General features: G+C 38.4%; 1 protein-coding gene and 1 non-coding gene across 2 annotated transcripts; both read right to left on the bottom strand.

The window, feature by feature from the left end:
• Nucleotides 1-774: 774 nt before the first annotated feature.
• Nucleotides 775-846, bottom strand: TRNAQ-CUG (transfer RNA glutamine (anticodon CUG)). The gene has a single exon. It is a non-coding gene; the product is annotated as a tRNA-Gln (tRNA).
• A 5,786-nt stretch (nt 847-6,632) lies between these two features.
• Nucleotides 6,633-7,597, bottom strand: LOC143605693 (uncharacterized). The gene has a single exon (XM_077081712.1). The coding sequence runs from the start codon at nt 7,595-7,597 to the stop codon at nt 6,704-6,706; it is 894 nt and encodes a 297-aa protein (XP_076937827.1). The 3' UTR covers nt 6,633-6,703.
• Between the last annotated feature and the right edge of the window lie 17,460 nt (nt 7,598-25,057).

Raw genomic sequence — 25,057 nt, 5'->3', positions numbered from 1 at the left:
TTGATGACACGTTGCATTTGTCATAAATATATTGTTTGGCCGACAAGGGGACCAAATCATAAAATCTAATTTTTATGGGCCATCAATATTATGTAATCTTAAATCTTAATGATGCATAGCTAAAAATATCTATTTAATTTTTTGTGGTATAAAATTGGTACATCACATTTGGAATTTATGGAAATAATTATACGGTTGAGAGAATTGCCTACACCGATGATAATCATGTCTTTGTATTAGATATGTTTTCAAATTATAATTACTTAATCTTTTAATTCCTTAATGCAGTGCTTATCAAGTATATTTCATTCACATATTATTATCGTAGTATCGAATAGAAGTGTTTACGGTTTGGTTTAAAACAGTGAAACAATCTAAACCGGTCGGTTTGGTTTTTCTTTTTAACTTTCGGTTGGTCAGTTTAAAAAAATTCAAATTGTACTGTAATGAACCGGACTGACACCAACCGATCTCCCACCGTGTCACCATTGAACTGCTCGGTAGGTTGTGAATATGTAATGCATTTAACACGCTCTACCTTTGAGTATAATACTTAAAAGTTAAAACCATTTGGATAGGGTGCAAGTGTGCTACGTGATTTTATTATTATTACGTTTGTTATAAAACTGTTAATTTTAAATGGGCCTTTAAAATTTACAAAAATATTTTATTTTCAAGAATAATTAAACAATGGGCCACAGTTATGAAATGAGTCCAAAGTCCAAACATAAATCATTTGCAAGTATTTAAAATAAGAGAGAACCGGTAAAAAGAAGGTCCTACCGAGATTTGAACTCGGGTTACTGGATTCAGAGTCCAATGTCCTAACCACTAGACCATAAGACCACATGTATTATTAACTGGTATCAGTTTTCATAAAACTTACACTCAATAACCAATATAAATGTGGTTTTTTTTCTGTAAATTTCATTTTACATATTTATCTACCTATTCTAATAAAGTAAAATAAATTGGGACACTTGTCATGTTTTGGTTAATTCTCACAATTTTTTCCCTCCAAAACTATTATACCCTAATATATGTAATAAATCAATAATAATTCACTTTCCTTTTACACTATATTTATATAATATCTATATATTTTTATAAATATAAATATTAACATATTATTTTACTATATATTTCAAAATACTTGGTGAATTCCAAAAATCAACAACAAATCATGTTTCTCAAATGAAAATTGTTTCGGGTTTTTTGTGGAAATTAAATTTGATTTTATGGGTCAAAAGTTGGTAAATAGATTGTTTGGTATAAGTTAACTACATTTAGGTCAAAATTTGTTACGGGTCAAAAATAAAAATTTTAAGTATTTTTAAAAGTTTAAGAATGCAAAATAGATTTATCGTCAAATTTGTTATAGGTTCAAAGTGTTAACTTTAAAATGTCAAAAGTATGAAAGTTAGAATTTTAAACATGATTCGGGTTTCAAGTTTATTTTTAAGGACATTTTTTGAAATAATCAAAAGGTTCAGGATTTGGCAAATTGACTATTTTTCCCTCAACTATTAAAACTTAAGAAAAGATTGCGACACTTTCGACATGCCACCCCAAGCCTATCAACACTTCTAACTTTTTTCAAATTTCAAATATTTATATATGTCAACATTGATTTTTCATTCAATGGTGATCAGAACGTTATATGGGGAGCATTTCATGCAAAACTATGCTAAAAAAAAACAAAATATTCACAAAATTGAATGAGTTAACATGTTATTTTTTATGTTGTCATTATGACAAAGTCGAGAAGCCCTCTGAAACTTATCAACATCTTTTCTATGGTGTAGCTCAGAAAAACACAGTTCTTGAAGAACATTCATTGTTACAATTTAATGTCCTACTTTCCTTTGATGGGTGGTAAATTGATAAATATATCAATAAAGGTAACGCATCTTTTGTATTTAGGCTGAGTAGTTAGAACTACTATCGTATGAGAAGTCTTATTTTCGTAATTGGTTCATAACCAAAATTCTTACAATTATACATATATGACACCGAAAATGAATTTTTCAATAGAAAGAAGCATTCTCGGGTATGATTTTGCTACGGACATTTTTTTATTAAGTTCATTTAAAAAAACCATTTTGTGATATAAATAAAATCAATTTATGTACACATTATATAGATACAAGCATAGATGTAATACTTTTTTTCATATACGTTTTGTAATTATTTGTTTTACTTATAATTTTATAATTTGAATTATCCCGTGTGTAACACGGGCTCTAAAACTAGTTTTCATAATATACCTAAATAGTTGATGATTAAGTTGATAATAAAATTGAAAGTAAAATTTTTATTACGCGAACCTGAAATGAAAAAAAAAATATCGCTTAATTATTAAAATAAAAAATAGAAAAACCATGTATCTCGTCACTAATTGCAAACTTCAACCATTGTCGTTCTCTGCCACAACGTTCTCATATATCAAGGCGTTGGTTTGGGTCGCCATCGTTTTAGTGTATAAGTGTTTATTTTAGATGTTTGTTGAAAACCAAGTAGTTCGATGAACATCATAGATATATGGTAACAAGTCAAGAACTCTTAAAAATTTAGAAATTAGTATGATCATATCAAGTATTAATAACGCCTTCACTACCAATTAAGATGTATTGAGAAAAGTTAAATTGGTATAACTGTATAAGTGTTAAAAATACTGAAAGTGATTAGAAAAACATATGCAAGTCACATAGATGTTGAGTTATCTACACGATCTACACATATAAACAAATGAATTTCATGATTTTTAAATACAGAACATACGCATTTTAAAGTTTCTAAAGATACGAATCAATGATAAAAAAAAATAAAAATGTCTTTTAATGATTCAATTAAAAGGCTATCCTGAATTGATTAGAGGTATGGTGTATTTTATTCACTGAAAAAACACATCTTAATAGTCCATGAGACTTATTGTTAGGTTTCATATACATGCTAAATGATTCAACAAAATACTACCTCTATGAGTAAAGAAGTGTTTAACAAATCTTCGGGTATGTTTGGTTGTAGGTAATGGAATGAAGGGAGAATGGAATGGGAGAAGTAATGGAATGAACTAGGGAATGAAATGGATCATTACATTCATTTGTCATATTTGGTTAACATATGGGAATAAAATAAATTATTATTTTATGTTATTTGGTATAAAAAAAATTGTAGGAATGAAATAGAAATAATAAAAACACTCCCATCTGGTAGCTCCAGCAACGAAAATGGTGGTGGTGGTCAGGCGGCAGAGGTGGCGGTGGTAGAATCGGTAGTGATGGCAATGGTAGTATGGTACGGTGGTGGTGGTGGTGGTGGTCAGGCAACGACAGTGGTGGTGGCGGTGATGGTCAGGCAACGGCAGTGACAATAATTGCAATGGCTACGACGACATTGTTGGCAGCGGCGGCGGTGGTGGTAACGCTGGTGGTAAGGCGGTGGTGGTGGCAGCAGAGGTAGTGGTGGTGCTGATGGTAGTTGTGGTGGTGGTTGTTAGGTGGTGGTGGTGTTGAGAAAGTAGGGTGAAGGATGAATAGAATGAAAAAAAAAAAAAAGAAGGAAGGTGGGAAGGAATGGTTTTGATGGAATGAGATTCCATGTAATGATTCTATTCTATTGAGGAATCAAACACCACTTTTTTCATTCTCACGCAATGAATCATTCCATTCCCTCTGTCATTATTGCATACCAAACGCTACCTGATAGTATTATTATTAGCTAATAAAATTTGTTATTTAGTTAAAAAAATCAGATTAAAATAATTTCTTCCATATTTGTTTTCATTATATTATTAATTTACTAGCATACATTGTAACTAATTTATAAATATCTATTTTTCAATATATCAAAAAAAAAAAAAGTGTCACCAGTTAATTAATATTCATAGGAAACATAATTGATAAAACTTTATTAATTTGTGTATATTTATTGATTCTATGCTAAAAAATTATTGATTAGCTTATTAAATACTTATGATAAAAGGCTGAACCGAATTAAACACAAAAATTATAAAAAGTTGTAAGAAAAAAATATAATTACTTTTCTAAAAGTGAATGATATATTGATATTATATGACACATAACATAAAATATAGTAGATTATGGTAGACTGCATAAAAACAAAAATAAAACATAACTCATAACTCTTTGAATATCTTTCCAAGTAAAGGAATAAAAGTAACACTATTGATTATCCCTAATTAAGTTACAAAATAACCTTAAACTTGTATAGCTTTTTATTTTATTTAAACAACAAATGTTATATCTATCCTTATTCACTCATGAACTATACAATATTTTTCATTTGTTTGAAGTTAGAACCAAAGACCTCCGACCTAAAAGGTTACACCTCAACTATATGGGAGTTTTAGTGAGATTTTTATAAAGTTTAATGCAAAACAAAGTACAAACCAAGAGATTTGTGGGTTAGAAAAAGTTTATTAAATTCCAGTCATGTGATCAACCAACGTCACGTGAGTGACACATGCCTTAATTCCAACACCTCACTTCCCAATCTGACACTTCCATTTCATTTGATTCCATGTTTAATGTTTTGATCATATTCAATGTTAATAAGTGTTGTGTCATCAAAATTAAATAATAAAATAACAAAATAGTTTATAAAACATGTCAGACAAGTAAATATACTTGAGTAAACTCTGAATGAAAACTTATCCTGGAAGTGTTTGCATATGTATGTGACTGGCAGGCTAATATAATAGAAGAAATGAATGAAATTGAAAATGAGTACTTTGTACACAATCAGTTGGTCCTAGGAATTGACCTGACATGTCACATTAATTATTCACCAAATGTTTCTTGCATTTCAAACAATTATTTACTTTTTTTTTTCACAAAGAAAATATTATGAAAGGTGATATTTACAAATATACAGAGAGCAAGTTTTGTTTCACCTGCATTGTAACATTTTGTTTCCAGGAATATTTATTTTTATTTTTTATTTTATTTTATTTTATTTTGTGCTTCTTGTTGTTTAGCTCCCAAGTGAAGGAATATATGTTTCTAACCTTCGTTCTTGCGCATATATAGTTTTTGGAGCTGATGTTCTATTTCAAAAACATGCTACTATCCTACAAGATAGAGGCATGTATAATTTGTGTACATCCACGTTTCTCATACCCTATCAATAGTTTTGATGCTTGTGAGATTAATACGGGGTATGGTCGTATATATGAACACGAGAATATATATTAAATATATTATAATTGTTTTTATCCATATTTTGAAATTTAAAACGGAGACACAACAACTCTATACGATTCACTTTACATTCTTATCTTTTTAGCGCTACGATGCGCTACTTTTTAATAACACAACGTATGTGACAATTTTTATGTACTTTATCACGTCAATGTCACCGTCACAACGAGTTTCTTCCACTACTAGTTTCCAAGATAGCTTATAAATTGAGTCTCCTTTTAGGGACTATGATTGTAAGCATTTAGAATATTATGTAAATTTCTGAATGCGTTAAGATTAAAATGCATTTTTAATTTATAACTACAAATTGTAGACTTCTATGGATCAGTATAGGACTATAATATATTAGTATCATGCTTCAATCATGAACATGTGGTAAAATAAATATATGTTATGCTTCTAGATGAATTTTGTCTCTTAATAATAATTAGTTCAAAGTTATGTTGTCAAAAGTTGCATTCAATATATTTATTCCAAACATATGTGTCTTTTATGTGTAATATAATATATTCAAGGGTTTGACATTATAGTTTTTCTAACTGTTTATATAACAAAAAGTTATTCATTATGTAAATACAAAACTGTGAAATAAATTGACAAATTGTGAAAGTTTCTTGAATCGGAGACATGTTATTGGTGATTTTAGTGTCCTTGGTATGTTTTAGGCAATTGAGATTCACTTAAATTCATATGAGAAACACACGCTTGATCAAAACTATTCTATTTTCTAATGCTAATGCATCTCGATAATTCAAAGGGGGTGTGAAGCCCACATGACAATTACCTTTGGTAAGGGGGTCTTAGGGGCCAAACCCTGGTGGAGCGCAAATTGAATAACCTTCATAGGAAGTTGTTTCATAGTTTTTTCACATGTGAAAACATGTATCAATAACGCACATTCGTCTTGGTCACTGATTTCATAGGTACGACAACTTGAAGCAATTTCATGGATACATAGATGAAATTTAGAAATACACATGGGTATATAAGTTAGGTGTTGCTATCAGCACTCTAATCAAAAGGTTTTCTCTTATGAGTATTCTCTAAAGAAATTCTAGGTTCTAATCTCTAGAGGTTTTCTCTTACGGGTATCATCTGAAGAGATTCTAGGTTCGAATCTCTAGGTAGCGTAGAAATTTAATGGCTCACCACAAAGTAAAAATTCTGTTAAATAAATATAAGTTAGGTGTTATTCTTCAAAGAATTAAGTCAACATAACATGCTAGATATAATAATGCACAAAATAAATAAATGATTTTGCTTTGACTCATTTACGATCACAAATACGATTTAAATGTAAGTATATGTAACGGTGCAGAGGTTAAAAGAAAAATATAATAAAAGCTTTAAAGTATGTATTTATTAATTATTATTATAATATCTATTATGAACAATTTCAAGTGTTGCATCTAGACTCTTTATTACAAGACCTGTTTTTCTTTTGTGTAACATCTTGTAATAAATAATAAATATAATAACTTTCAACACACACCGTTGAATCTCCAATCTAACCTAACTTCATTGGGACCCACAACGTGCTGACATGGCTTTCGGAATGATACAATGTGACTACTGACCATGAAAGCCGTTACACTCTCCGACACCTTAATGTCTTCCATCTTCAACTCATGTAACCTTTGAACATATTCCGGCACGTGTACGAGGTCCCAAACCACCCCGACGCCGCCGCCTTTCAAAACCCGAACCACCTCCCCGATCACCCGCATCCGTTCGGCCGAAGCCGCGGCCGTTTTCTGCCCGAATTCCTTCCCAACCGTGTGCACGAACCCCGCCGACACGACCACGTCGAAATACTCGTCGGGAAACGGCAGGCGCCGGGCATCCCCTTCCCGGCACGTGACGTATTCCTGCACCCCTTCGATACACGCAGTTCGAAGAGTTGCTAAAGTAGTATTTTTCCTGTCCAACCCCACCACCCGCCCAGAGCTCCCTTCTTTTTTTAACTGCATGGCTACAACATTTAATAAAATGCCGTGGCCACAACCCACATCCAGCGCTGTTTTGACTGTTGACCAGTCATGAACAGCGCTCACCATTCGCTGAGCCATTTCCCAGCGAAGGGCCACAGAGGAATAGAAAATATTCCCTGCGGCGTAAAACATGCATACGCCAGATAGAGCAGTGACGGAGCCGGTGAACCCGGCTGCGAATCTGGCGAATCCAGTAAATCCAGATGTGACCACAGCCGGAAGGATTAATTCGAACGAGTAGCACACCGTATCAAAATAAATTAAAAACAGAACAGATGATAACGAAAAGATGATAGCGTGGATTAATAAGAACACTGGCGTTTGCCAATCGTCCATGCCGTATATCGCATAGATTTGAGTCCAATCTCTTCCTGATTTCCCCATGTAATAATATCTTTGAGATGATCTTTTGAAGTTGTTGATGAAGATCTTTAATAATAAAGATGTATACGCGTTTTTGCTTTTGATGTTCGTCTTTTTGTGTGAGAACTTTATAATAAAATGTTGAAAGAACGAATGGGATAAGAGAATTATTGAGTATAGAGAGACGGTGCTTAAATTTTTCTTTAAATAGACGAATCATAAAGTTTCTAGAGGGCATAAGTCGTCCCTCAATTATTAATTTATTGCAATGAGTCGTTATTATTCGAAAAAAATATTAATGCTTTACAGAATTACAGTTGGTAAGAGTTCATTTTTATCGTTAGTGCACAGCTAACTAATAAGATCATGTAAGACACAAATTTATGGTAGAGGAGTATTATTCAACATAGCAAATAGCGGAATCAAGTTTTGAACGGGGGCATTTGTTAGAGTGACTCAAAACGTTTATTGCATGCATAACCGGTGACAATTTTTGACATGATCTGATAAAACATGGATAAAATCAGTTTTTTTTTGTTCTCGTATATAACCTATGAAATAAATGAGTAGTGTTTTATGTTGACTTGTTTAATTGAATGGGGCTTGTTTCGATTGACTTAGTTATCGCATATAATTAAAACACAATTTCGATTGACTTGCCCTGGCCCTCTTTTTCTTTTTTTTGCACAGTAGTGTAAATTTACCCGTTTTCCTTCGAACTTTTTTATACGTAGTGTAAATTTAGCCGTTTTCAACCGAAAATTTGAGCCCCCTCGGGGTCTTAGTCTAAGCTTCGCCACTATTTAAAGGTTGCTATATAATCCAATACTCAAATATAATAATTTTTAAAATCTTTGACACGAGTTTTATATTTTTAAATTCATTTTACTTTCTTTCAATGGACATTGTATGTGTACATAATCATGTATTCTATCTTTTTCTAATCAAGTTACGTACAAAATAGCTATTTTATGTCATTTTACCAACTTTCTGTTTGTATAAAGCAAATTTACTGAAAAATAATTTATAAAAAAATATAAAAAAGTGGGTTGTATCATTGTATGGGTGAATAAAAGGAATTATTTGATGTAAAAAACCTAACGTTTATTTGTCTTTTTACGATATTAAGAAATGTTTTTTTATATGCTCTTTGAATTGTTGTTTTTATAAATAGTTATATCCTGGCTAATTGTTTAAAAATAATAGAAAATTGACAAAGATAATTTGACCATGACAACGTGTAAGTAATTTATTCAGATTTTATATCCGGTTAACGAATTATATAAGTTATTGTTACACGACTCGTTCATTAAAAGAATATTTCGGAAACTAGTCTTACAATATGCTTAGATTACTATATGTACAGGGGAGACTTGTTAAAAATAAGTTTTAGAAAGAAGTTTTAGTTCAATCTTTGAACTTTGATTCTCAAAAAAAGGTGGAATTTATTAACTTGAAACTTAAATGTGCATTGAAAATAAAAGATGTACTAGAATTAGACAAGAACGAGCAATTACACATTCCTGTTCTCTATATTTTATTTGACTCTCTCTTAAATTAATAGTCAAAAAAATTTTAGCGAGGACTACCAAAAAGGACTTCTAGTCCAATGATATCTTTATAGTGGGATAAGACTTAGTGACCATAAGGTCCTGTGTTTGAATCTTACAAGATGGGGTTTCTCTTAAATATTGAGTTTTCACCTGAATTGGTGGCTTGGTGGTGGATATGATCGCATGGTACCACTGGTGGCACGATGATATTCTAGTGGTTCGTGAGTGATCCAAATTAGTCGTTCAAAAAAAATTTAGAGTGAACTACTTTTGCGTACATGCAGTAAACGGACAATTACATGTTGTAACCTTAGTTTGAGAAATAGCTTGTTTGGCCTCCCGACGTCTGCAAAAGCCTACAATTTGAATCCAGCCCCTAGTTAGATTTTTTTTTTGAACAACAGAGAATATATTAATGAAGATGGTTAGGAAAAACATACCAAACATAAAATAAATAAATTAAATAATAAGAAGTGGGTTCTTAATCCACTCGGTCCAACAAATTATGAGTTTTTTTTTCTAATCTTTTTAGTAACTATTCATAAGAAGGAATTATGAATTAGGTATTCAAAAACTAGCTCCGATTTCTTATTGAGCCAAGATAAGCACCATCTTGTCGCTCGTTTAAGGTAAGCCCAACTTAAAGGTTTATAAGCTATAATGTAATTTGATTTATAATTGACTCATTGTGCCGCTAGTTGACTCGAGCTTTTGAGCACGAACTTAAATTTCAACCTCCTAGGAACAAATGAGTCAAGCCGAGTTAGCTCAATTTAACTTCGAGCTCGAGCTTTAACTGAAGTAACTCACTTGTTAAAGTACCCCTATGGACATGCTATTGTGGTGATTTTGGGTTGCTTTAAGAAACCATAAAAAATAATAAAATATGATATATTTTGGTCTGTTAAGGCTGGTCAAATTCCATTAAAGCCAATAAGAAAATAAAGTAAGCAAATTAAAAAGAGAGTCGTTTTCTATAGTCTATGTAGGGGTATGGTACTAAAACCCGGTTCTACGACCCTAAATCTATTATGTTTGGCTTATTCCATTACATGGACTAATACAATGTTATTGGGCTGAGGGGGTTTTGTGGAGGTAACCCTAATTGGGCTAGGCCCATTAGGGTACCATGATGGTGGCCATGAGACTCTCTATATAAGGAGGTCTCCACCTCCTTATTAGGGTCATGCTCAATAAGAGCCACCATCACCTTTTTGTGTCTGTGAACAAGAAATCCTCAGGATATCTTAGCAGTCGCCTCCACACCCCCGAAACCATTGCAGGTCCCAGCATTGCAGGTCACAGGCGCAGCCGCAGAAGAAGAAGATCAAGACGTTGGTTCGTTCATCTCGAAAATCCGTGGAAACATCGTCATGGATCAGTTAAGATTCATTTCGTGCTTCGACATTGGCGCCATCCGTGGGACGGCAACGAACTGCCCTTCGATCTTCATCTCGGCTGTCAGATCTCTCCCAAGAAAAACACAAATCTGGAAGTTTACAGAAAAAGGCTTCAAAGCTTGTTCTATTAAAGCTCAAAAAGATCCATAGATCTAAAAAGAGGCTTCCAGATCTGGGCTAGAAGAAACGGCCTGATTCGAATGATCAGGTCTCCGGATCTGTGATGGTTTTAAATCTGTTCCAGGCTTCAGATCTGTCTAGATCTGATTTACAGATCTAGGTCTAGATTACAGACCTGGATTTTAGGTCTAAAGTTGCAGATCTGACTCTAAAATTGCAGATCCAGAAATTACCAGACTTCCGCCGCCATGTACGCGCGCCCGCGGATTCTCACTCCACAGCCGTGGATGTGCCGCCGCGGAAACCACCATCTGGGCTTTGCGCAAGAGACCTCCGCCATGCACGCGCACACACGAGTCACCACTCCATCGCCGTTCATGTGCGCATCAGGCCTCGCGCCAAACTTCAAGGTTGGGAATCCTAATATCCCATATGGCTACGCGCCAAACCTCAAGGTTGGGAATCCTCCTAATATCCCATATGGCTACGCGCCAAACCTCAAGGTTGGGAATCCTCCTAATATCCCATATGGCTACGCGCCAAACCTCAAGGTTGGGAATCCTCCTAATATCCCATATGGCTACGCGCCAAACCTCAAGGTTGGGAATCCTCCTAATATCCCATATGGCTACACGCCAAACCTCAAGGTTGGGAATCCTCCTAATATCCCTTATGGCTACGCGCCAAACCTCAAGGTTGGGAATCCTCCTAATATCCCATATGGCTACGCGCCAAACCTCAAGGTTGGGAATCCTCCTAATATCCCATATGGCTACGCGCCAAACCTCAAGGTTGGGAATCCTCCTAATATCCCATATGGCTACGCGCCAAACTTCAAGGTTGGGTATCCTCCTAATATCCCATATGGCTACGCGCCAAACCTCAAGGTTGGGAATCCTAATATCCCATATGGCTACGCGCCAAACCTCAAGGTTGGGAATCCTCCTAATATCCCATATGGCTACGCGCCAAACTTCAACACGCCAAACTCAAGGGTTGGGAATCCTCATACCACATGCTCATGCACCACATATGCTCACGCCTATTACACATGCTTACGCATCACATGCTCACACATGTCACAGTCTACACGCACGCGCACGCAACATCTGCGCGTGGCGCATAACACAAAACCAAAGTCTACGCGCACGCGCATGCAACATCTGCACGTGGCGCGGGACATAAAGTAGCTCGTAAGTCGCCTCACGCGCAGGCTTTTATATTCACACAGCTCATAAGACGCCTCGCGCGCAAGCTGTTGTTATTCTTACAGCCCGTAAGTCGCCTCACGCGCAGGCTTTATTATTCACCAGCTCATAAGACGCCTCGCGTGCAAGCTGTTATTATTCTTACAGCCCGTAAGTCGCCTCACGCGCAGGCTTTTATTATTCACACAGCTCATAAGACGCCTCGCGCGCAAGCTGTTATTATTCTTACAGCCCGTAAGTCGCCTCACGCGCAGGCTTTTTTATTCACCAGCTCATAAGACGCCTCGCGCGCAAGCTGTTATTATTCTTACAGCCCGTAAGTCGCCTCACGCGCAGGCTTTATTATTCACACAGCTCATAAGACGCTTCGCGCGCAAGCTGTTATTATTCTTACAGCCCGTAAGTCGCCTCACGCGCAGGCTTTTATTATTCACCAGCTTATAAGACGCCTCGCGCGCAAGCTGTTATTATTCTTACAGCCCGTAAGTCGCCTCACGCGCAGGCTTTTATTATTCACACAGCTCATAAGACGCCTCGCGCGCAAGCTGTTATTATTCTTACAGCCCGTAAGTCGCCTCACGCGCAGGCTTTATTATTCACACAGCTCATAAGACGCCTCGCGCGCAAGCTGTTATTATTCTTACAGCCCGTAAGTCGCCTCACGCGCAGGCTTTTATTATTCACACAACTCATAAGACGCCTCGCGCGCAAGCTGTTATTATTCTTATAGCTCGTAAGACGCCTCACGCGCAAGCTTTTATATTCACAGCTCGTAAGTCGCCTCACGCGCCAGCTCAATTATTATTCTCAAAGCTCATAAGACGCCTCTCGCGCGCAAGCTTTATTACTTTCACAGCTCGTAAGTCGCTTCACGCGCCAGCTCAATTATTATTCTTAAAGCTCATAAGACGCCTCTCGCGCGCAAGCTTTATTACTTTCACAGCTCGTAAGTCGCCTCACGCGCCAGCTCAATTATTATTCTCAAAGCTCATAAGACGCCTCTCGCGCGCAAGCTTTATTACTTTCACAGCTCGTAAGTCGCCTCACGCGCCAGCTCAATTATTATTCTCAAAGCTCATAAGACGCCTCTCGCGCGCAAGCTTTATTACTTTCACAGCTCGTAAGTCGCCTCACGCGCCAGCTCAATTATTATTCTTAAAGCTCATAAGACGCCTCTCGCATCACGCGCCAGCTCAATTATTATTCTCAAAGCTCATAAGACGCCTCTCGCGCGCAAGCTTTATTACTTTCACAGCTCGTAAGTCGCTTCACGCGCCAGCTCAATTATTATTCTCAAAGCTCATAAGACGCCTCTCGCGCGCAAGCTTTATTACTTTCACAGCTCGTAAGTCGCCTCACGCGCCAGCTCAATTATTATTCTCAAAGCTCATAAGACGCCTCTCGCGCGCAAGCTTTATTACTTTCACAGCTCGTAAGTCGCCTCACGCGCCAGCTCAATTATTATTCTCAAAGCTCATAAGACGCCTCTCGCGCGCAGGCTTTATTATTCTTAGCTCGTAAATCGCCTCTCGCGCGCAGGCATTATTATTCTCATAGCTCGCAAGTCGCCTCTCGCGCAGGCTCTATTATTACAGCTCGTAAGCCGCCTCACGCGCAGGCTTCATTATTTTTACAGCTTGTCACCATCATGGGGAAAACCTCCCAAAACTCAGACAATAAAGACAAGGCCAAAGAAAAGGGAAAAAACCGCCTCACACCTTATAAAGTCCAGCGCTCCACCTAGACGCTTGCGCGCCCTGGAGCAACACTGGACTTGGGGGGCTTGTAGGGGTATGGTACTAAAACCCGGTTCTACGACCCTAAATCTATTATGTTTGGCTTATTCCATTACATGGACTAATACAATGTTATTGGGCTGAGGGGGTTTTGTGGAGGTAACCCTAATTGGGCTAGGCCCATTAGGGTACCATGATGGTGGCCATGAGACTCTCTATATAAGGAGGTCTCCACCTCCTTATTAGGGTCATGCTCAATAAGAGCCACCACCACCTTTTTGTGTCTGTGAACAAGAAATCCTCAGGATATCTTAGCAGTCGCCTCCACACCCCCGAAACCATTGCAGGTCCCAGCATTGCAGGTCACAGGCGCAGCCGCAGAAGAAGAAGATCAAGACGTGGTTCGTTCATCTCGAAAATCCGTGGAAACATCGTCATGGATCAGGTAAGATTCATTTCGTGCTTCGACAGTCTACAAGTTTCAATCCACACCTAATTGTAGTTCATACATCACAAAGTAAAGGTGTTTTGTTACTCTATCTAGTTAATTTGGTAAGATTGCATCTAAGGTTATAAAATACAAACGCATTTACAATGGTATTTAATATTCAATTCATATAAGTTTATTGTTAATACTAAATCATATACATGAATATTATTTTGTATCAATTTGTAAAGTTTGTAAGGCTATATGTAGTTGTGTAGTGGAGGACTACGAAATAGGAGGATTTTTGGCACATGATGCACTTTAGCATGGAAACTATTTTCATTTTAAGGGCATAGTAGTCTTCAAGCCAATCCGCCTCTCATTGAATAAAATGATATTTTTTAACCTCAACTGGTAACAAATCTACACCCCCTCCACTTATCGCCTGAATATCGCCGGGGGGATGGGGGTGTTGTAGCCCCTTGTTGCCTACTACGTATTCCTGAAGGTTCGACTCAAACCGAAATATTTATTTTTAAAAAATGGATCTCGTCAACGATCAATATGGTCAACAATAACTTGGATTAGATGGATTGCCACGTGGTGCAAATCATGTAAATTTTGGTAAGTAGAGATAAAGTGTAATAGTTAACGATTGACGACCTTTTCAGATTCTACCATCTTTTAAAAATGTAGCTAATTTTTTTATACATTATTTTTTAAAAAAAACTATATCATAAACAAATTGAGAATTTTGTTAACTTTATTTGAGTATAATATTAATTCTTTTTAACATTATTATGGTGTTAATTAAATGATATTATACATGTTATGTAGTGTATGATGACCAAAAGGACAAACTTAATTCAAAGTGATCACTTTACACAAATACTAAGCAATATGCCAATGATTACAATGAAAACCAAACCAAATCAAAATTTTTCCACACCAATCTTAAGATTTTAAGCAAAAGAATAGATGGAACACTAGAATATCAACCAAAATGTGTTGTCTCATAAAATTAGTGACATAAGACTATTGCGCATCCAAATCATCATTCTTCTTTGTAAACGTCATTTGTCAATTTTATTTTTAAATATTTTAATAAGAAACCATTAGTGTCATTTTTCTTTGAACTTGTAACAAAAAGTAAATATAGAAAAGGCTACCATAGTTCATAATTTTTCAATATCTTGGTAGGGTTGAAAACTCTTTAGGCGATACAAAATAATGAGATTTTGTATTAACTAGTGTAATCCGATTGCAATGAAGTTTGTGTAATAGCGGGGAGCTTGGGGTGACGAAGAAAACTCAAAAGTGTTCGTGTAAAGGTTATAATACTATGAATTGTGTAATTTTCATTATACATAATACAAGCCATATATAGGCATTTTACAATAAGGAAATGAGAGCATTTACAGAAGAGATTTCAAGGTTTGAATAACATATTTGAGTATTAATTCCTTTGATTGTGTTGACTGATTATCCTTTAATATCGTCATTCCTTATAGTTCGCAGGCATTGAATGGAATATTCATTTGAAAATATTTGTGCATGGTTTTTATTTATAGTACTTTTCAATCGGTTATCGACAAAATATGTCTTAGTAAATTGGTCTTACTAACAAACGATTGAAAAGCCTAGGAGAAAATCTAATCCAAAATCTCATCTTTATTATCACCAATGGATTATTAAGGGATCGTTCATCATGAAATTGTTTCCACCACGCACGTCTGAAAAGTATGTGCAGAAATCTTATCTTTAGTTTTACAAACGGATTACCATGGACCAGTGGCGGATCCAGGAATTTTTTTTAGGTGGTTCCCTCTTAATTTATAAGGTGGTTCCTCTAGTATCTTCTATATATCCGTACACTATTATTTCGAAACTCGGGTGGTTCCGAGGAACCACCCTTTTCTTCATTAGATCCGCCAATGCCATGGACTGTTTGTCAAAAAACAGTTCCCACAGTCAATGACCAAAATTAAACTTACCAACTTCAGTGGCCATTCAGTATTCCTTCAATGCCAATCTCTATTTCCTAGTTTCGGCTATCTGTTATTGTTCCGTTCATAACTACCAAGAGAGTATTTTATTATTATTATTATTATTATTATTATTGTTGTTGTTGTTGTTGTTGCTGCTGCTGCTACTGCTACTGCTATTGCTGCTCACCACCACCACTACTAATGATTTTTGGTGAGGTCCATGATTTTTTTCTCTTGGTGATGCACCATCAGCGATACACATGCTTCTAGCAGTGTTTCAGAACAATTGATAGGAAAAACTCTAATACATCGGTAAAACTCTGATACATTGTTACGACTTAAAGTTTAGGATGTGCTAGAAATTTGTTCCACAACAGGTAACACCTTAAAAGCTTAGTGTGTAGGGTCTATAGTAAGAAAATGTAACACATTTGTTCCACATGTATTCACGACTTAAATAATAATGTGAGCTTGGAACATTCAAATTTCAGATTATTAATTAAACCAAAAATCTGGTCTTGTGTAATGGTAACCATAGATGCACTATTGACTATATATCGAGGAACTTGCCGAATTCACATTGGCAACTTTGTCAAATGCTCTACAATTTGTCAAATGGCAAGTGGCTGGCAACCCACGTAATCTATTATACTATATGCTATATATATAGTTTAATTAAATACTATATCCATGATATTGTTATTATATTGTTTAACTAGCTTTATAAAGCGCGTAATACACATAATTGTTCAAATATAAAAAATACAAGTAAAATTAAACAATATATGTAACACCCCGACCGATGGCGGATTATACATCGGGGCACCACGTATTGTTTCATTACTCGCGACACTATTTGGGTGTCAATATTTAATAAATACATTTCATTGCGCACGCGCAGAACATGACATAAAGTAACATAAAATTTATCATATCATAATTCAAAATAGTCAAATAACATAAACTTGTCTTGTTACATTTTAAACTAGGTCCAAAAGAAAAGAAAACATCCTATGTGTCCTCAAGCTTCCAGAAACAGCTACAGCAAACCTGAACATGTGTTAAAATAAAACGTCAACACTTGCGTGTCGGTGAGAAATCAAGATTAATACATATAAATAGATAACAATATCTGCGCGCATCATGTGTATAACTGGTGTTCAACAAGGGTGTAATCAGATTGTGATCAAGCCTAAGATCATAGCTCATAGTTCAATCCGTGCTCCCAATTGAGCACAAAAACAAGAAAACTGTGCAAGTGTAAATAAAAGAGAAATCATAAACGATAGTTCTCCCGTGTTCATCTAATGGATCCATGAAAACTGCGGAATAGGCCGACAAGACGGTTGATGATCCACACATACAAATAAACAGCCAAGTCTACGTCCATAACACATGGGGTTTTGCGCGACAAAAGTTTATAAACAAGTTTAAGACTCAAGTTTGTACGAACACATGAACATCCCAAAACATTAAAAATAAAAAAGGGATTAGGTACGAGATTACTCACTTGCAAACGGTGCGTTGAAAGATAAAGCAAGAACCAACTTTTAAACAAGCACAAGTTAACCTATAAATAAGAGGTTATTGGTTTAACGATTGGTTTTTATGTCTTGAATATATGTAAGTTACTTAAACAAAATATATATATATTTACCGAGATCTGGGCAGAACAAGGGAAAAGTCAAAGGCAGAGAGAGGAGGCGGCTGAGGAACAACGGCAGAGAGCAAAGGGAGAGAGATATGGGGAGTGTTTAAGTGTAGTGTGTGAAGTGTTAAGAAAATAGTTTAATTTATAGGCAAACCCTAGGGAACACAATCCCTAGAAAAGAGGAAAAGATCTTATCAAATCAAGCAAAAGATATTAAAAAGCATAAGAATCCAAAAGCAAAAGATATGGAAAGATATGGCAGCAGGGGAACAGGAAAAAGGGCTGACAGGTTACAGAATAAAGCAAGGGAGGAGTCAGAGAAAACACTGTTCAAGACATGCAAAAGAAGATTTCAAAAGATTATGTCAGTCACTTTATCTGTCAACCAATAGGATTGGTGCGCATGCTGCGCCGAAAGTGGCTTTTCGGACAGATGTCGGAACTGACCTAAAGAGCTCAATCAAAAGATAAGATATCACAAAAGAATACAGGCTGACCTAAACAGAAGAAGAGACTTAAGGTCAAGCGCGAGAAGATTCGAGCGCACGCGCGAGGGCAAAGGCAGACAGAACAATCCACAGCGCGTCGCGGGAAGAACTAACGTCCTTAGCGCGCTGCGGGAAGAACTACCATTCTTAGCGCGCTGCGAGAAGAACTACAATTCTTAGCGCGTCGCGGGAAGAACTACCGTTCTTAGCGCGTCGCGGGAAGAACTACCGTTCTTAGCGCGCTGCGAGAAGAACTACAATTCTTAGCGCGTCGCGGGAAGAACTACCGTTCTTGGCGCGCTGCGAGAAGAACTACAATTCTTAGCGCGCTGCGAGAACAGTTCGCCTCGCGTATCGCAGGAACAACTGGTCTTCACGCAGGCTTCCTTGTAAGGAGTCTGGCGCGTGGAGCTGCGCAGACATCCTTAGGCGGGAAGAACCAAAGGGTAAGCAAAGAGTTAAGAGAAAAAGGGGTTCAAGGCTCAAGGGTTAAGCAAAAGAGGCGGGACGGCGACAAGAGAGACAAAAGAGCGGGACGGCGACAAGAAAGAGAAAAGAGCGGGAAGGAATTACTATTAATATTAGCAATATAAAAATATATATATATAATTTATTAAATGTTAAATTTACAAAGATTAATAAACAAATTTAAATCATAAAAAGAATCGGATTCGAAAACGGGTACCTGGGTCGGGTCGGATTGGGCAGTTGTCACAGTCTCCCCTACTTTAAGAAATTTCGTCCCGAAATTTAACTCGAAGTAGGTTGCGCAGAGAAAAGGTGCGGGTACTTGATCTTCATCTGATCTTCCATTTCCCAAGTGAACTCGGCTCCGCGCTTGGACTGCCAACGAACTTTAACAATAGGGATGCGACTGCGCTTGGTTTGCTTTACCTCGCGATCCATAATCTCAACAGGCTTCTCAACGAAATGCATAGACTCATCAACTTGAACTTCATCAAGTGGTATGTGGAGGTTCTCGTTAGCTAAACATTTCTTGAGATTGGATACATGGAAAGTTGGATGCACATTGCTGAGCGCGGGCGGCAGGTCCAGTTTGTAGGCAACTTTTCCCACACGCGCGAGAATCTTGAATGGACCAACATAACGAGGAGCAAGCTTACCTTTCTTCCCAAAGCGGACAACACCCTTCCAGGGCGACACTTTGAGGAGAACAAGATCACCAACTAGAAATTCGAGAGGCTTCCGCCTGCGATCTGCGTAACTCTTCTGTCGGCTTCTGGCAGTCAGCAGATGATCACGGATCTTGGCGATTTTATCGGTTGTCTCTTGAACTAGTTCGGGTCCTGTGATTTGAACTTCACCCACTTCGTTCCAACAAATCGGTGAACGGCACTTTCGACCGTAAAGTGCTTCAAATGGGGCCATACCGATGCTGGAATGATAGCTGTTATTATAAGAGAACTCGACCAGAGGTAGGTGTGAATCCCAATTACCTCCAAAATCAAGAACACAAGATCGAAGCATATCCTCAAGGGTTTGGATGGTTCGCTCAGACTGTCCGTCAGTCTGAGGATGATATGCAGTACTCATGTCCAAACGAGTTCCTAACGCAGTTTGGAGAGATTTCCAAAAGCGAGATATAAAACGGCCATCGCGATCGGATATGATGCTCAAAGGAGTACCATGACGGCAGACAATTTCCTTGACATAAAGATGCGCAAGTTGTTCGACACGGTAGGTTTCACGAATGGGCAGAAAGTGGGCAGACTTGGTCAATCGATCCACTATTACCCAAATGCTATCATGTTTGCTTGCGGTCAAGGGTAACTTGGTGATAAAGTCCATTGCTATACTTTCCCATTTCCAAGTAGGAATTTCAGGTTGCTCGAGCAAACCAGATGGGCGTTGATGTTCAGCTTTTACCTTAGAACAAGTTAGGCATTTAGCTACGAACACAGCAATATCCTTTTTCATACTAGGCCACCAAAAAGAAAGGCGCAAATCTTTGTACATTTTGTCAGCACCAGGATGAACTGAATACCGAGATTTGTGCGCTTCACACAGTATGACAGAGCGAAGATTCTCATAATTGGGGATCCAAATGTGATTGAGATAGCAGAGAATTCCACTCAGATTAGGGACAAAATGCGCTTCCGCGCCACACGCTAACTCGGCGCGAAGGTTGCCATTGCTGATGGATGCGCGCTGCGCGTCGCGAATGCGTGATTCAAGATTGCTTGGAATTGGCGCGAAGTGAAGCTGCAGGCGCGGCAAGATACAGTTAAGCTGGCTGGGTTTTCGGCTGAGCGCATCGGCTACCACATTAGCCTTTCCAGGGTGATACCGGATCTCACAATCGTAATCGCTGATGAGTTCGTTCCATCGGCGTTGTCTCATGTTAAGTTCCTTTTGATCAAAAATGTGCTGAAGGCTTTTATGGTCGGTGTAAAGGATACACTTAGTACCATAGAGGTAATGTCTCCAGATTTTCAAGGCAAATACAACTGCACCAAGTTCGAGATCGTGAGTCGTATAATTCTTTTCGTGAATCTTGAGTTGCCTTGACGCGTAAGCGATAACCTTGCCTCGTTGCATAAGTACACAACCGAGACCTTGGTTGGAGGCATCACAATACACGACAAAATCATCATTACCCTCTGGTAAAGCTAGAACAGGAGCTTCGCACAACAATCGCTTAAGCTTCAGAAAGGCTTCTTCTTGCTTCGAGCCCCAAATATATGGTTTGCCCTTGTGCGTTAAAGCTGTTAAAGGCAAAGCGATCTTTGAGAAGTTCGAAATAAATCGCCGGTAGTAACCAACTAAGCCCAAAAAGGAACGGATTTCGGTAGGAGTGGATGGCGTAATCCAGTTCTTGATTGCTTCAATCTTGGATGGGTCGACATGAATACCCATCTTGTTTACAACATGACCAAGGAACTGTACTTCATCCGACCAGAATTCACACTTGGAGAGTTTGGCAAAGAGTTGCTCGGTTCGAAGCTTTTGCAACACCAACCGAAGATGTTGCTCATGCTCGGCCTTGGTTTTAGAATATACCAGAACATCATCGATGAACACGATCACGAATTTATCCAAGAAAGGCCTACACACCCGATTCATTAGATCCATGAAAACGGCGGGTGCGTTGGTTAAACCGAAGGACATGACCAAGAATTCAAAATGGCCATAGCGGGTTCGAAAGGCAGTCTTGGGAATATCCTCTTCGCGGATACGCAACTGGTGATAGCCAGAACGGAGATCGATCTTGGAGAAACAAGAGGCACCTTGGAGTTGATCAAAGAGGCCGTCAATACGCGGTAAGGGATACCGGTTCTTAATGGTGAGCTTGTTCAGCTCGCGGTAATCAATACACATGCGAAACGTACCATCTTTCTTTTTAACGAACAACACCGGGGCACCCCAGGGCGAAGAGCTAGGGCGAATGAATCCTTTATCGGTCAACTCTTGAAGTTGACTTGCTAATTCTTGCATTTCAGCGGGTGCAAGTCGATAAGGAGATTTGGCTACGGGGGATGCGCCAGGGACAAGATCAACACGAAACTCGACTTCCCGAGCGGGAGGTAAACCAGAAAGATCATCGGGAAAGACTTCAGGAAAGTCACGCACATTGGGGATTTCAGAAAGTTTCTTCTTTCCTTCATCGGGTTTGACCACATGGGCTAAGAATGCAACACATTTCTTCCGCAAAAGTCTTCGGGCTTCAGTGCATGACATTAGTTTAAGACCGTTAGATGGTTTCTCGCCGTAGATATGCAGATCACCATTTTCTCGAGGAATGCGAATCATCTTTTTGGCGCAAATAACTTCGGCGCGATTATGCGAGAGCCAGTCCATACCGATAATAACATCAAAGCTTCCAAGCGGCATAGGAATGAGGTCGATTAGAAAATCGTTTTCGTTAAGGTTAAGCGTGCAATCTTTGATCACGGAGTTTATTAAAATAGTTTCACCATTAGCCAATTCAACTGAAAAGTTTTCGTTTAAGTTTACTAGCGGTCGCGCAAGTTTTTGCTCAAAGGCGCGAGAAATAAAACTTCTATCAGCGCCAGTATCAAAAAGTATAGATGCATATTGTCCGTTAAGTAAAAATGTACCATTAACCACGTCATTATTCGCTTGCGCTTGGTGCGCGGTTATATTAAAAGCTCGGCCGCGCGTCACTTGGTTCGAAATTTGGTTAACTGGGTTCGCTTGCGTAATCTGAACTTGTAGTCTCGGGCACGCGTTCCGGAAATGACTGGGATCACCGCAGTTATAGCACGACCTGGGTCGTGGATTAGGGTATGTTGGTTGTGGGTTTAGCGGGTAAGTTGGTGGTGTATGCGCGATTGGGTTGGAGGGAAGGACTCTACAGTTCTCAGCAGTGTGACCAGTACGGCCACATCGGTTACATTGTCGACACGGGACTTGAGGTGGGTGGTGAAGTCTACAGGTTGGGCAAAAGGGTTGGTTTCCTGTGTAAGGTTTCTTAGTTGGCGGGGCAGGGAGTGCTGGATTGGTTAAGGCATAGTTGTGGACTACAGGAGGTGTTGGGTAGGTCGACAGTGGGTTAGGCGCGTAAACTGGAGGTTGGTAGGTGGGTTGTGTAACACCCCGACCAAAGGCGGATTATACATCGGGGCGCCACATATTGTTTCATTACTCGTGACACTATTGGGTGTCAATATTTAATAAATATATTCATTCACGCACGCGCAACGTAAACACAAGATAACATAAATCAACATAAATCAATACATTATAAGGCAAAATATTCGAACAACAATAACTTGTCTTGATACATTTTAATCTAGGTCCAAAAGTAAAAGCGTCCTACGTGTCCACAAGCTCCAAATGTAGCTACAGCAAACCTGAACATGTGTTAAAATAAACGTCAAACACTTGCGTGTTGGTGAGAAATCAAGTTTAATACAATACATAGATAACAATAAATCTGCGCGCAACATGTGTATGTCTGGTTTTCAACAAGGGTGTAATCCGATCGGGACCAACTCTAAGATTCATACTCATAGACTGCCAGTGCTCACAATTGAGCTCACAAACATGAAAGACTGTGCAAGTGTAAACAAAAGAGAAAATCATAAACGATAGTTCTCCCGTGTTCATCTAATGGTACCATGAGAACTGCGGAATAGACCGACAAGGCGGTTAATGATCCACACATACAAATAAACAGCCAAGTCTACGTCCTCAACACATGGGATACTGCGCGACTAAAGTTCATAAACAGTTTAAGACTCTAAGTTTGTATGAACACATGAACATCCCAAAACATTAAAAGCAAAAAGGGATTAGGTACGAGATTACTCACTTGATAAAGATGCGGTGTAAGATAAAGCAAGAACCAAACTCTTAGCAAGCAAAGTTAACCTATATTTAAAGATTATTGTTTTAATGATTGGTTTTTAGTCTTGATTACAAGTTAGCATAATTAGTAAGTAAATTATTATGTATAATATATATTACCGGAAAAGCAGGGCAGAACAGGGAGGAAGACGGCAGAGAGAGCAAGGAGGAGGTTAAATTAAGTGTTTGTGTGTGATGTGTTAGGAAAAATAATATTATTATTTATAGAGAAACCCTAGGGAACACAATCCCTAGAAAAGAGGAAAAGATCTCCAAAAAGTAAAAGATTCCAAAAGCAAAAGATATCAAAAGATATGGCAGCTGCAGGGGACAAGGAAAAGCTGACAGGGAACAGTAAACGGGCATGGGAGGGTCAGATAAAGGTACTGGTCAAGCATGGAAAAGCAGATCTCAAAAGATAATGTCAGTCACTTTTTCTGCCAACCAATGGGGTTGATGCGCATGCTGCGCCGAAAGTAACTTTTCAGACATAAGATAGGTCAGGTCAACAGCACAGAAGATAAGACAACACAAAAGTAAACGGCTGGATTAAACAGAAGAAAAGACTCAAGACATAGCGCGAGAAAGCTTGACACAGAAGGTCAAGAGTGCGCGAGCGCGAAGGCAGACAGAACCAACCTTAGCGCACTGCGGGAAGAACTACAATCCTAAGCGCGCCGCGGGAAAAACTATATCCATAGCGCGCTGCGGGGACAGTTCGCCTCGCGTATCGCAGCAACAGATGGTCTTCACGCAGGCTTCCTTGTAAGGAGTCTGGCGCGTGGAGCTGCGCAGACAACCTTAGGCGGGAAGGAACAAAGGACAGGGGTTCAAGGCTTAAGGGCGGGACGGCGGAAAGAAAGAGAGAGAAAGAGGCGGGAAGGAAAATATATTATTATTATTAAAAAGTAAAATATAAGTATAAATAAATATTAAATCATAAAAGAAAGAGATCGGATAAGAGAAACGGGTACCTGGGTCGGGTCGGATCGGGGCAGATGTCACAGGTTGCTGGACAACGGGCGGGTTGGTAAGCGCATAGGCTTTGCGCTTGCGCTTGAGGTTGTTACGGTTTGAGGGTTCTGGCTTGGTTTCTGTTGGTTCTGGAACAGTCTTGGTGGGTTTGGTCTTCTCAGCTCCCCGCAGGAACAAGGTTCCTGCCCTGACATGGTTGTCGCTGAGCACAGCTGCCAACTCGATGGCGTCAGAGAGGGTTAGTGGATTCCTGGCCCATACAGAATCTTGGATTTCCATGGGGAGACCTGTAACACCCCGACCAAAGGCGGATTATACATCGGGGCGCCACATATTGCTTCATTACTCGCGACACTATTGGTGTCAATATTTATTAATACACATTTTATCGCGCACGCGCAGCGGGGAAAATAAAGTACATAAATCAAACATAAATCAATATATTATAAATTATAACATTCAAACAACATTAACTTGTCTTGATACATTTTAATTCTAGGTCCAAAAGTAAAAACGTCCTACGTGTCCTTAAGCTCCCAAAACAGCTACTGCAAACCTGAACATGTGTTAAAATAAACGTCAAACACTTGCGTGTTGGTGAGAA

The sequence above is a fragment of the Bidens hawaiensis genome, unplaced genomic scaffold, assembly GCF_021521415.1.
Source record: "Bidens hawaiensis isolate Kalapana, Puna unplaced genomic scaffold, B.hawaiensis_p1.1 tig00070797_1, whole genome shotgun sequence".
NCBI lineage: Eukaryota > Viridiplantae > Streptophyta > Magnoliopsida > Asterales > Asteraceae > Bidens > Bidens hawaiensis.
Note: the sequence above shows the minus strand (reverse complement) of the source record. Positions and strands in the feature narration are given on the sequence as shown.

What these genes read in the sequence shown, in the direction of transcription:
- LOC143605693 (XM_077081712.1), bottom strand. Translation starts at nt 7,597, where the DNA reads ATGGGGAAATCAGGAAGAGATTGGACTCAAATCTATGCGATATACGGC.